The sequence below is a fragment of the Caloenas nicobarica genome, chromosome Z (assembly GCF_036013445.1).
Source record: "Caloenas nicobarica isolate bCalNic1 chromosome Z, bCalNic1.hap1, whole genome shotgun sequence".
Lineage (NCBI taxonomy): Eukaryota > Metazoa > Chordata > Aves > Columbiformes > Columbidae > Caloenas > Caloenas nicobarica.
Window position 1 is genome coordinate 71,597,851 of NC_088284.1, and position 14,227 is coordinate 71,612,077.

The window sequence follows — 14,227 nt, forward strand, 5'->3', positions numbered from 1 at the left end:
AAAAAAACATTGCCCCATCAATGTAAAGTGTGTGTGGATACACTGCAGAGTAGCCTCTTTCACTGAGGCAAGTCTCCTTTTCAATGTGAGATGGACTCCCGGCTAAATCCTTCATGTGATCCAGTATGTCCTTGAGACTAGAAGTGTCTGACTTAGCTGTGATTCATCTTCTTTGGTAGAAACCTTTTGACAGAAGTTTAGAAAACCACTGAGTTTTAAGATTCAATAAAAATATCAGCAATGGCTGTCACAGGAAGACAATTAATTACCACAAGCAATTTGAAGACTACTGATGAAACCAAATTGGGGCTGAGGCTTGGAAAAGCTGCAGAATGTGCAGAGATATTAAGCAAAAAATCAAAGTGGCAACAACATCAAAGAGGAATAAAAAAGTAAAATGGTTTCTACAGCCACATATTTGAAAGGAATGGAGAATGAGAGAAGACTGAACCATCTTGTAGTTTGATGCTGTGCAAAATGGGCACCAATGCATGAAAAATTTATTAAACGTAGCGTTTGTCTATCAATATAATCCCCTTTTCACCCTGAATATAGACATGAACTCAAATCAAAGCAAGTATCATTTGTTTTTAGAATTTCTTCCTGAATTATAGCCCATATAGTAGATGTCCTTAAATGCTTGTAATTCTTTGTTAATAATGAGCTTTATGTATCACATTGTGCAGCTCGTCTGATGCTGATGTTTCTACAACACAAGAATTTAACACAGATTTAGCTAACTACTAGAGACCTTCACTTCAGTATGCAAATATCTTGACATTTTCTTCATTTGATGACTGATCACATTAAAAAATGCAAGTCTTCTGTCTCCAGCATTTCTTTAATTGACTATAGCCCAATTTACTTGTAAATTCCCTGTGGCATTTTAACTCAGTGCTTCCTATATGATCTGGAACTTGACACTTGAGCATACTACTATTAGACTTCCCTATTGGCTGCAGAACCAATTAAATCCAAGATGATTATAAGAAGTTGCTCAACCTAGTCAATCTTTTGCTAAGGATTTTCTAGGTTTATTATTTTTTTACACTGCCTGCTTATTCATGGTGCAAAGGTTGAACAACAACAAAGTGCTGTTGCACCGTATTATTTCTTGTCAGTGCACTGAAAAATCTACACATATGTACATATGCTGCCTCTAAGAAGCAACAGAAAGGTAAGACACTTGGCAGATCTTTTTCAAAATGTAGGCAAAGATTTATTAGTATAATTTTGTTGCTAGACTCAAATACATCTTGAGATCTACATTAAAAGTGCAGGAATTACTATGAACCTTGAACATGTCAAGTTGTTAAGTAAATTCTGCTTCAGTAGAAAGCCAGGGAACAGTCAGTTTCCTGTCTGAAAAGCAGACTACCAGACTATCTAAAGTCCATTACCTCCCCAAATCTGCCTTTTTCTTTACAAATGTAAGAAAAACAATATGAATTACCTTACTATTAAATGATAACATTTTCAAAAGTTCTCAGAGGAAAACTTTTTAAGAAAATGCTTCTAATTACAAGGAAATGTCAAGGTATTAACAATGTACTGCCAGGCTCAGTTTCTTTCCAAAGCAATTACTTTAAACAGCAATTCTTAAAGTCTAGTTCTAGTAAACAGCTGAACTGCCACTAAAATTACAGATGCTTTCCTGTTCCTCTACTGGTTATAAGGGTTCCCACGCATGTAAAGCAGGAAATCAAATTTGTAAAAATCTCCCTAGCTTTTCAGTAGAAACTAAAGTAAAAAGTAGGAACTATGTTTTTGACACAGACATATGTAGAGTGAATTTCTACACAGGAAAGGATTTTTCAAGTTAATGGCATCCCCTTCATTCAGACATATTAACTTTCTGCTTGAAGTTTTGAAAAACTTTTAAATCAACTTTCATTTTCAATTTGATTGTTATTAACTTACAAACTGACTTCTAAAATATTTTAATACATTTTCCCCAGTCAATTAAAGACAGTCTTTTTTAATCTGTAAACTACAATAGTACTATTAATCTGTGTTTCTAGATTGCTTGGTTAAGGCCTACTTGTTTCTGAACATCTTGGAAGTGATGTCTTTGAAGTCCAAGTAAGCCCCGAGATCCAACTCTTAACATAGTCTATATCTCGAGTCCTCAAACTGCATCATGTTTTCCACTAGCAAAATACGAACTGGCTCCAAAAAGCATGCATGCCACCAGTAGTGTCACTGACAAGAGCAACACCTAATGCAGAATATAACACCACGCTGGCTGCTGCTGCTAGTACCCCTTGTCCCTGCCACTGATAATACCTAACAAAAAAGTTTATAAACTCTTTTTGTATTTAATGTAAATTTCCAACGGCAGTAGAAGAGCACAATGGATCAGAGCAGTGTTAAGTGGCATTTATCTTCTTCTAAGAAGCTAGTAAGTTTCCAGGATGATTCAGCTGGGTGAATGAGGTCAGTCCTCAGACATACAAATGTATAGAAGCAATTGATTAGACTTGAGCAATTTGTTCTGTGACCTCTTTTACTCCATACTGATCAAAGGCCTCCTGGCACTCTTTTTAAGGATTGGTGGAGTCTTTCAAAATCTGGCTGGCTGCCTATATATAGCATTGTTCATGCAACTGAGCTTCTTTATGTAATCTCCACCCCACTTCTACGTTAAATTCAGTGAATAATCTCCACAGCTCAAGATATAATACAATAAGCACTTGTAAAGAAGTATCTTATACCTTATCTTTTGAGTCTTTTTTAATCTGGAAGATAGGAATCTGGGAGGGACATACTGAGGTTCGCTTAGCACACTGTCTTTCCTCTTCAGATGCTTAAGAAAAAGTGTAAAAACAAAGGGACAATCTACCTTTTACAAAACACTTTGAAATAAACAAGGACTGATTCAACATCTTACAGAGATGGTTTAACATTCACATTCAAAATTAGTAGATCTTGCAAATAATGCCTAATTCAAAGGGGACACATAAGTGACACTTTCTCTGAGAGAAGTTAATGTCACAGTTAATACCATTTGTAAGAAAAGCTTTCCTGACTCTCAGAAAATAAGGTTCAAATCTGTACAAAACCTCCAGAATAAGAATGAACCATGTTTACTTAGTTCCAAAGATCAGAGCAAAAACTACACCTTCAGAATACATAAGTCCAGGTTTATGTCCTATGATCTATGTTATATTATGGATAAGAAAGAGATTACAAGATCAATCTACTAACTAAAAATTAAAAAAACCCCTGCTTAATAACTTATGTAAGAACACAAATCTGACTGGATAAACCAACAATTAATCTAGCGCAACAACAGAAATTATTTAGGAAGCACACAAGCCTGAATACTTTCTGCAATTTACTTCTATCATAGTCTTCCAGTACCCATAATTGCTTTAACAGGAATATTAATGAGTACATCCCGACCTATTCATTTTATCTATTTATGAAACTGTTGTCTACTAATCTGTCCAATCAATCCCTTTAGTATTTGCTAATACAGTCTGTTCACTGCATTTTAGGTTTGGGTTGATTAAGTGAAAGCCGCATGCATTAATTCTGATAACCTATGTTTTTCCTCCTAATTTTACATTTAGTAATACCTATGTAGAACAAAATTCATTAAATTGTCATGGAAAGAACAGTATCTATCAGTTTAGTGAGCTACCACTAGAGAAGACACTGGTATTCTGGTCTTGGTATACAAAAGTGTTGTTTTTTGCTAGGCTCTAAACATGAAACTCTCTTGGCTTTTGATCTGGGCTGGAACACTGTTTCTGAATCCAGTCACTGCTGACTGCAATAGCACTTCTCAAATGGTAAGTTTTATGTGTATGTAAATTACCCTTATTTTTGAAAGATACACTAGAAGCGAAATGCATTTAAAAAACTACCTTGTAAACATAAAATTCCTGAAGAAAGAAGCACATAGAGACAAATGAGAAGACATGGTTTTCCACACAATGGACAACTAGCTGCTAACAGTCATTTTAAGTGGGTGAATAACACTGAAACATATTAGAGACAGTTTTGTATTTCAGTTAAATCTCTTTGTAGACAACAGCAGTGCCTCCTGTATCTTTTTGGAAGTGAACTAAAAAGCAACAGTTATGTAGACACAGCAAACTACTGCTCCACTTAGAGAGATTCATTGAGTTAGTACTTGCCCAACTCAGGTCCAAATGTATGTAAGAAATTTTAAAAGTTATTTTTCAGAGATTAATTTAGTGGATTTTGTATGCATTGGGGAATGGAGGGGAAGGAAGAAGTCTTGATTAACAGTGAGGTGATAAAACTATTGGCTCTGACTCACTGCCTACAGGTCCAGTACTGCATCTACTGCTTGTTCATCTTTGGGACAAACATGAAAAACAACAAAAAACCCCCACAGAATGGGTATATACCACGTAGAAAATGCACTCCACTGACATGTGTTTTTAAATAAGCTATCTAGACTCCATCTGGTCACAGCATTAACAAACTGAACAGAGGCTACTTATTTAGGAAGAGGGATAATACAAATAATCTGTTTCCAGTACTTCCAGTATTTCCAGTACTTTCCTTTAAAGACAGTTCAAGTATCTTGACACTTAACGGTAGTCTGCAGTGATGTATAGATACACATATACAGAAATCTACTCTTTTCAGAAAAACAAAGTTTCAAGGTATTGAGAGTAAACACTCTCAAGCCTGAAAAGACTGCAGCTATGCTAAACTTCAACCCAGAAAAACAAAATGAAGTGCAATATATATCTATAAAAGCATATGCATAGAGTACATATATAAGCATATCTGTATATAGTATATAGTATATATATAAATGCTAAATATATAAAAATATATACTTAATGTTTTGTTGAAGGTCTGCTCCAAAGATGTTTTAAAGAGTAAACATAGCTGGTTTTAAAACAAAACAATATATTTGAAAAAGCATATTTGAATTGATTTTCAGCCTTGAACTGACTTCTTCTAAGACACCTTCTTTCTAGATTATGCGGGAAAGGAATAATTTTCTACCCAGCCAACCTTCTCATAGAATTCTAAAACAGACAGCCCTACTAATTCCAAAAGAGCATGCCAAATTGATTACATTTTGGATGATAAAGAGCCTTGCATCTCAAACAGTTTAAGCACTAAGTGACCTAAAACTTCAGTTCTCAATACACTAGGAGGATTCATTCCCCTGTATCACGAGACCATGAGTATATTAAGGAACACAAATAAAATTGCATGAAGAGCAGTAGAACTTTTCTTTTAAAATGCTGGCATTAAAAAATACAAGAAAGATTTTTCATGCCCTTAATAGTCATTGCTGAGACACCTTAATCCCTAGAACTTTCCTATAGTATTTAATTGTTGTCATTCTCTTTCTTTTCAACAGGTCACTTGTGAGGAGTCTGGAAAGAACCTCTCTAATATCCCCACTAACCTTTTCCAAAATGTTACTAACTTAAGCCTGAAAAATAACAAAATCACTTTAAAAGATAGTGACAAAGATATTCTTCAAAGTTTTATTAACCTCACTGAACTCTATCTGAATGAAAACATGATTACTCTACTGTATAATAACAGCTTCTGCAATCTGACAAAACTCATAATTCTGGATATCAGCAACAATCAGATTAGCACAGTTCATAAAGCAGCATTTGCAGGATTAGATCAACTGTTAGTGTTGAATCTATCCTATAACATGATTACTCAACTAGATTCAGATGTATTTACTTCCCTAAACAGTCTGACAGTTTTAAATCTACACTATAATTTGCTGAAATCTTTTGATATAAAATCATCTTTGAAATTGATTAAAATTGTTTTAGCTGGAAACCCATGGACTTGCTCCTGTGACCTCCTTGATTTACAGACATGGTTAACTGCCTCTGGAGTGACAATTGGTAAGTGTTGCTAAGGGCAGCATTTGATGCTCATTTACATCAAGTAGCCTTATCTTGTTTTTTTTCCTGATCTGGATAATATTCACCATCAACTTATTTTGCAGTAATACATTAGTTATCCATTAGTTTTTTCTAGACTAGAGTGCCAATTAATTAACAACATCCCATAGCCTTTCCACTGTTTGCATTCACAGAAAATGAAAACGACACTACATGTACATTCCCAAACACCAAGGAAAGATTCTCCATCCAGATGGCAGCCATCCCACTAGCTGACTGCAAAACTGAAAAAGCTTCCTTAGAAAACACTATAACTTCCACTTCTGCCATTAAGCTTAGAAGGAGTGCCTTACTAACAACTCTGACTCCAAAAAACATCACTGGAAACAATGGAACATATGCAGGTAATATACCAATGTTTCGCTTTGCTGCTTACAAGCTGTTTGATTTGCTGGTCCGTGATTCCATACTGTTTTGTATTCCTAGTACACTGTAATTCTTCCATAAAAGCCTGGGCTATGGAGCAAGAATACTTCCAGGTTTTGGTAGACTACACACATTATGGTGAATTTTAAGCTCTGCTGAATAAATGTTAAAAACAGATAGACCATACCTGAGTTCTCAAATGATTGTACAAACTGATGATACAAGGGTTGAAATGTAGATAACTGTCCAGATCTCTTCCTAACAGAAACAGGCAAGTACCTTTAAAAAAAAATCAATTACTTCTTCCAAACTAGCTGCTTTCTAGATATAGTTGTCTTCCTAAAATGTGAGTAAGCTTATTAATTTTATTCCTGCCCTCAACTCTGTTCAGTGGAAAGGACGTGGATGTGTCTATCCCATATTCTTGGAAAATTTCAGTGATATCTGCTTACTTTTCTTCATCTTTTGACATTAATTCCAGCATTGCTCTCTAATACTGAACTTTTCTTTTGGTAAAGGTTTTTTTTTAATTTTCTTTTTACATGCAAATTTATGTTGTGCTCTACTCTTCCATAACGAAAAGATTTACTTCTTGCTTCTGGCTAAAGCAGAAGAAATATCAGTCTCCAGATACATACACAAATTGTAAGCCATCACTGCCACACACTTCTTCTGCTGTAGCAGCTGTAATTAATTTTAGGACAGTGGCCAGCACACAAAACCAGCTTCTAAATAAAGACTACTGGCAACTACAGTCTGTTGAAACTTTTATTATAAAAGAAATACAATTGAAAGAATATGTCAAAGAAAAGATGTAATATTTTAGGGTGTGGACATAACCACCCTGCAGAAATTTGAGCCTGGAAAATAGGATTTGAAGTCAATTACTGATTTTTTTTTTTCCAGAGCCCAATCTTGGAATTTAAATCTTGAAAAAGTGATTATTTGATCTTTTAGATGTCCCCAGAACTTTATCTGACTTCTAAACTATTTTTTTTACAAATATGCATGGTGGATTTATATTGCTAGGAAATATGAGATGTATATGCAGTTTTGGTCTATATGATGCTACTGGCTCCCCAAGAGCATAGCAATAACACTCTACTAAAGCTTTTGAGACACTCTATAACTACCCATCATTATTTAATTTATGAGTTCTCAATTTAACTACAAAAAAAATCATAGAGTTCTTGCTGGTAGTTCTCACAAAGATGACTCTTTTTTTTTTCCTGTCTGTTTTAAAGAGTTACCACGTCTTGGCAAAAGCTGGACCTTCCTAGCGGGTGTCCTAGGGTTTGTCCTAAGCACTACACTTCTGATTTTTACTGCTATAAAATGCCCAACATGGTATCAACAACTGATCAGCTACCGTCACCGTCGTCTGGAAGAACGTGACTCAGAGATGTTTGAACAGGAGTTCTCAGCTGACATGAGTTCTTCCCCTACAGTATCGGGTACAGACAATGAAGATGCCACAGTAATATTTGAGAAAATTCATGCATTTGTGCCTGGGGAAGATGGATTTATTGAGGATAAATATATAGATATAGACACTTACGTAACTGAGGAGAGTTAATGTCTTAAATGATGGATGATGAACTGACTTATGAAAACTGTAGTGCACTTGTACTTCTGCATTACGCTACTGAAGTACAATACAAAATGAAGCTAAGCAGTCCCATCTCCTTTCATCTTGTCAAATCCATAACAAGGTATTACTGCATGAATCATGAAGCTAGAAAATGTGGTGATGTGCATGCATTAGTGTCACAACAAATATTTCAAAACATGCAAAAAATATTCGTAATCCACCTTTTATAAAACCTATTTGGTTATTTATGGCAGGGGGGCAGAACTTACTGCATACTGCTTATCATGAACCAGTCTTTACGAAGTACCTTGTGAAGCTGGCACTGTCATTGATGCTTTAATTGGGAAAAAGTCCAGAAAGCAAAAGCAAGTTCTCTAAAACGCTGAAGCAGACCAGAACAGAGTGGGGAACTGAATCCAAATCAATGGTGTCACAGCTCAGTAGTATATTAGGCAAAACTAACACAATCAGAGCAGAGCATTTGGGGTATTTTTGACCTGAATTAGCAGACCAAGAAACACCAACCGCTCCATTCTCCTAAACATGTCTACATACAGTCCAACCATAAATTATCATTACTGCATATCTAATGTCTTTATGTCTTAGTTTGCTACTGAACCAAGTTTTTTCTCTTCATATTTTCTTAACATTTAAAAATGCATTCAGGGATAGACACATTTGCGATGTTGAAAACTGTAGTATTAGTGAAAAGCGACTTATTATTAGGTTGGGGTTGAACTAGATTACCTTTGAAGGTCCCTTCCAACCCAAATTATTCTACGATAAACGGTAAACTGTTTCAAAAATTGCTTACTTATACATAAGCTCTCATAATTGAGATTGCTCTTTCTGGCAACAAGCAGGACCCTCTTTCTCCTGTACCTAAATTAAACGTATCAGAAATTCACCCTCAGCCTATCACTACACAAGCTGACACATTCTTACTGCAAACATCTCATTGTCCTCATCTTCCCCTCCACACACCCATACTTTACCAGACAGGATCCTCTGTTCCAGTCTCCACTTCTGCTCACTTTCCCCACTCTGCTACTCCATAACACAACCTCCAAAACTCAGAACCTTGACAACAGGTTATCAAAAGACTGGAGTCTCCACAGCCACTTAACTCCTCCTGGATGACATAGTAAGTACCATCACAGCATTTGCTCAGAGTTTAAAGCTGGAAACTCCAGCTGCAGCCTGGCAGTGATGTATCACTTTGAAATTGCCCAGGTATCACTTGTGGCATGCATTACGCTGTTAAAGAACTTCTGAATTTGACAATACCTCGATTTTGCCAAGCTCAGTTATGATTTTAAAACCTTTGGAGAAGCATATACTTCATGTACTTACGCCTGTCTTTCTGTGAAAATTTTATCCACGCTCTGAGCATCTCGGTCATTCTGAACCTTTAACTTAAAAAAAAAAAATCTTTTGATATAATATATAATAATGATACAGATTTTAAACACAAAGTTTGCTTTAAATTAACAAGAACATGCTCAGAATGCAGTAGAGGAAGGAGCAGCAGAAGTCTCCTGCTCCAGAGGTTTTTTGCAGTTGATACTCAGGAAAGACCTTCAGAAATTGCAGTCTTCCACTGGAAACTAAAGGAAGTAAGAAGGCATCTCTTTGTTTGAAAAAGAAATACAATCAAGTTTGTAACAAATCAATTTAACTAACTATTACTGTAGGATCTATTCCTGGAATACTTAGTAAGATACTGTTTATGCCTACAAACAAAATTAAAATCTAACACTCGCAAAGCATTCTTCTCTTTATGACACAGACATTGTGACTTTATTTTTCAATCAAATGTAGGGGAAAAAAATGGTTTGACTGAGAAATACTCAGGTGGTATTTCAAGCTACCAAAATAACCTAAGACAAGTTTATTTTGCTTATGGACAAAGTGATCATAAGAAATGGAACATGCTTAATACAACTCACAGCTTAATACTTAGAGGAACGCTTTGTGTTATAAAATAAAGGAAGAACAAAGCCCATAGATTTTTATGGTTGGCCATGTCAAAGACCTGTTTAATATTTATGACACTGGAGTAATTTAAAAGGCAGATGACAAAAGAGAACTAAATTTCCAGAAGACCAGGCAGCTTTACAACGCAGTGCAGTCTACCGAATTTGCTTTTCATACGACTACTGTTTTATGCTTCCCAGTCAAATAAAGAATATATTTTAACACTCATAATTTGGGTTGGGACAGCAGCCTTCTCTAATTTAAAACACAGAAAACTCTCACTGGGCTGTTAATGCAACACTTCAGACAATTGTCTCGCTACAAACATGTTGCCAATATTATGGCAATATTATGGTCAGTATTATTTAACCAGAAAAAATGGGTAAGCTTTAAGTTAGTACTACGCTTTTTTATAGATGTCATATGTTGGAAGCACCAAGAACGTAACACACACCATTTCACTGTTTAAATATAGCAAATATCTTAATTCTTACCATATTGTAATCTTGAATCACCTCTGCCGTATCCGTATTGGTGTTAAGTATATCCACAACCTGAAATGAGACAGAATTCCAACCTGTTATTGCTCTCCTTTTTTAAAATACAAACAAAAAAACCCCCACACAAATAGGAAGCAACTCACAAAGAGCTCATGAAAACACAAATTTTCTGTTATTGCAAATGGAAAAACATGATTTGGGAATCTTAATAGACTACATGTAATTTTCAGAAGTAATGATCATTATATGCAGCTGTACAAAACCCACAAATATTATGCAGCAATGATTTCTTAAATCTATATACAACCACTTATCCTAATGTATAGTATACTTCCTTTTTTCTTTTATGTTTCCCTTAGTTTTCGTCTTTTCCTCTTCCAATAACTGGATAAAAAGCACTGTTAATCTGTACATTTTTACAGAGAAACGGCAATAAAAAGATGCTGAAGTAAAGCAAAAGCAGTACAAAGTAAATGAGAGAAAGGAGAGCATTCAGTATCAAAAGTGACAGCAACATACCATGTTGTAGTCTGCTAGCTGACCTTGAAATTCTTTGATTTCACCAGCTAAAGCCTCTGCCCTAAATACAAAACAAAAAGCAAAACTTAAGATGGGAAGATTCATATATGTAAAAATAAAATACTGAAAGAATTATTTAATTGTTCCTTGAAGCCTGCACAGTACCAGAGAATAGTCTTGTGACTGATAAAGTTAGCACTGCATTAACTGCAGTACATCTCACCTTTTTTCATAGGACAAATAGGCAGCGTTCTCTTGCTTGTACATTTCTACTTCTTCCTGCAGCTTGTTAATTTCTGTTGTGAGTTCATTTGTTTTGCTTCTGAAAAAAAAAAAAAACCAAAAAAGAATCATTAATATTTGAACCTACAACTAAGACACAGACAGAAGATAAATGATATTTTACAAGAGATGTGCAATCAGTATCCCTTTCTTACACTGCACTGTTTCAAATCACTATTTCAAGTAAGTGCTGGATAACTGAGGAAAATAGCAGAGTGGTTCTATCAGATAAAGTCATAAGTAGTGGATATGAAATGTTTTAATTAGCTTTTTATCACTGATGGTGAAACAGATGTGGATTATTCTCAAATAGACAGGGAAAAAAAACATAGTATCATCTCACGGAACATGGATATCATCCATATTTAAAATGACATCTTTTAGGAGGGTTTATTCAATACTGCAATATGATCAACTGACAAAGCAGCATATGAAATACAGTTTCTGCAAGGCTTTGCCTTCGTCAGCGTTAGCTCCATGTATAATCCAAGCAAACCACCTGAAATTTACACTAAAAAGGGCTCAGTTTGTGATGGAGCTATCAGACCTATCCAGCATTAGGGCTGGAAACTCAAAATCACTGACCCTCCTGTCAGTAACACTGTGGGAGTGCATTTAAGTCAGCAAGCTTAATAATAAAATTTCAAAGGAATCTACTTGTACTTGGACATAAGCATACAATTCCTTTTCTCCTACAAACCATTGGAAAAATGACCTTAACTCTTATAAGAGGACAGATTTCATTATAACTTAACACCACTTATCTCACGCTACTGTTAAGCACAACAAACTTGGATGTCAGAAAGGGAACAGAGCGTTAAACCTTTTGCAGTTTGAATATGTTGTTAAGACGTACCTCAGCAGTCCAAGGTAATATGTTTTATCCATTATCTGCCTCTGAGGACCTGGCAAAGGAGAATAAGATGGAATTTTACTAGAAAAAACCCTAACTTTAATGAACTGTAAATTATGAAAACAATCTGTAGGATGTGCAGGCAGAGAACTGCCATCTTCTCAGTGTTCTTAAATCAGATTTTGCCTTATTTAAACAAACAAAGGCAGAAATTCATTTTAAACTGTTGTGAAGATAAACATTACTTTTTCAGCTATACAGCTAATATATAACAAAGTATTTTAATTATTCTGCAGTGACAAGACACCATTTAACCTGTTCTATTATTTTCAATGATTTTTAAAATACATTTCAGGCACAGAAGTCTGTCTTCTCTGACTGCCAAGAGCAAAGAAAATAAAGGAGAGATGCTGTAAAGTTCCTTTTTCCTACTCCTATTAATTATAGCTATTAATTCTGCAGTTTATACACCTATGAAAAGTTTTCCTTTAAAAACCTAAATAATTATTTAAAACATTTACAGACACCTTGATAGCTATTTTCAGTAAAAAGTACCTTTCACTGCAGTTTTCATTCCACTTAATCCCTGTTGAGTCACTGGACGGTCTGCAACTTTAATCTGAGATGATAAGACTCCTACAGTAGTCGAAGAACCACCACGAGAAACAGGTCTTGATGTACTAGGAGGCATCTATAAAAACAAACAAACACCCCCACAAACCTCTCAACTCTGAATTACGAATTTATTATCCTTATGCAATTGCCAAAGCGATTAAAAACTTAAGTTAGTCTCTATACCGTTCCTATAAGAATCTTTTAGCATTTACATCTCTTCAGGTAAACAAAGCTTCAGTCAAATGCCCACTGCAGAGGGTAAGGGATTACTTTTGAGCAGCTGTTCATTGTTCCCTCTGTCTGCAACGTCAATGGTATTAAGGTCTCCCAGGTGAACTCTTGATACAAGACCTCCTTGACCCCTTTTGGTCAAAATTAGAAAAGTCTCTCCAAAATGAAAATCTTAAAATTCTTCCTGAGGAACCATCACTGTGGTCATGGTACCAAACAAACAAAGAAGATAAAAATCTATATATATTGAAGTTAATGTCAACTTTTTAAACATACCCCTGTTCCTATTCTGGTTGCTGATGGAGCCCTTGATGAAGAGGTAGGCCTTGTGGTCAGACCTATTCCTGCTCTTGAAGAAGGACGAGTTATTGGAGGTCTGTGACTGCTGGCCATATTGGTTCCCTTTTGAACTTCTCCCTGGAAAGAAGGATAGAAATACTCCTTTAATTTGCATGAACCACCAGAGATCAACTCTTTAAAGCTTAATACTTCCCCCTATTAAAAGTTCAGTTTTCTTCAGAAATCAGCAAAGCAGTCCCTTGCTGGAAAAGCGTAGTATAAGACACAGTGCTCAGAAAGGACCAGAGAAGGTCCATCAGTAAGGGGAGACAGCAGTCCACCTTCAGCGATCAGTCAGTCCCCAGTTTATATTGTTAAAACAGATAATCCCTGCTAGTTCTTGTGACTTTTAGTGTTTCAGCATCTGCCCATGAATTCAAGTCTGTCATGAAACAACGCGGAAGTGAAGAGCTGTTATAGATATCCATTTGGGTTTTCTTGAGACAGTCCTGCAGGCGCCACCAGGCACCAGTGCAAACCCAGCCTGTGCCACCCCTGACAAGCCCCGGCAGCCTCCACCAGCCCCCTCAGCAGCTCCTCCCCGGCCGCAGCCTGGGGGCCGCTGAAGCTGCCAGGCAGTTGCTCGGAGGGGCCTGTGAGCTGGTGGAACTGTTGGCCATGACACAAACAGGCGGGAAGTGCCCGCTCCCTGAAGCGACACAAACCCCCGCGCCCCCCGCACCAGACCGGCTGAGGGCGTCTGCACACGGGGAGGCGAGGAGGTCGCAGCGCGCATGGCTCCTACCACAGAAGCGGGAAGCCCCGCGGAGCCGCAGACAGGCGCGGACCCCACTTCCCGGGGGCAGCAGCCCCGTCCCCTCACCAGCGGCCCCAACGGCCATGAAGCCGCCGCAGGCGATTGAGCCCGTATCGCAGCAACCACACCGCGCAGCGCCAGCTATCGCGAGATTAAGGAATCTCCTTCCGGCCGCCCAGGGACCACAGCCCGCAGCGGCCCGCATAAACTACATCTCCCAGAGTGCCTTGTGACGGAAGGGCGCCGCTCTGCCCGCGCTCTGCGGCG

The 14,227-nt window shown here is 36.9% G+C and overlaps 2 protein-coding genes across 4 annotated transcripts in view; one reads left to right on the plus strand and one right to left on the minus strand.

The window, feature by feature from the left end:
• IFT74 (intraflagellar transport 74) overlaps positions 1 to 14,095 on the minus strand; it is a 38,904-nt gene extending 24,809 nt beyond the window's left edge. Inside the window, exons 1-8 of one of the 3 annotated variants that reach the window (XM_065656287.1) lie at positions 14,027 to 14,095; positions 13,141 to 13,281; positions 12,574 to 12,709; positions 12,022 to 12,070; positions 11,107 to 11,205; positions 10,884 to 10,944; positions 10,359 to 10,418; positions 9,241 to 9,302 (exon numbers count right to left, since the gene is read on the minus strand). In XM_065656287.1, the coding sequence (XP_065512359.1) occupies positions 9,241 to 9,302; positions 10,359 to 10,418; positions 10,884 to 10,944; positions 11,107 to 11,205; positions 12,022 to 12,070; positions 12,574 to 12,709; positions 13,141 to 13,257 (584 nt within the window). In that variant the 5' untranslated portion in view covers positions 13,258 to 13,281; positions 14,027 to 14,095. The other 2 variants (XM_065656288.1, XM_065656286.1) reach the window with 2 other exon arrangements.
• LRRC19 (leucine rich repeat containing 19) lies at positions 1,101 to 7,872 on the plus strand. Its single transcript, XM_065657528.1, has 5 exons — positions 1,101 to 1,177; positions 3,705 to 3,797; positions 5,360 to 5,870; positions 6,065 to 6,274; positions 7,541 to 7,872. Exons 1-5 carry the CDS (start codon positions 1,151 to 1,153, stop codon positions 7,870 to 7,872), a joined length of 1,173 nt encoding a protein of 390 aa, XP_065513600.1. The 5' UTR covers positions 1,101 to 1,150.
• Positions 14,096 to 14,227: the final 132 nt, after the last annotated feature.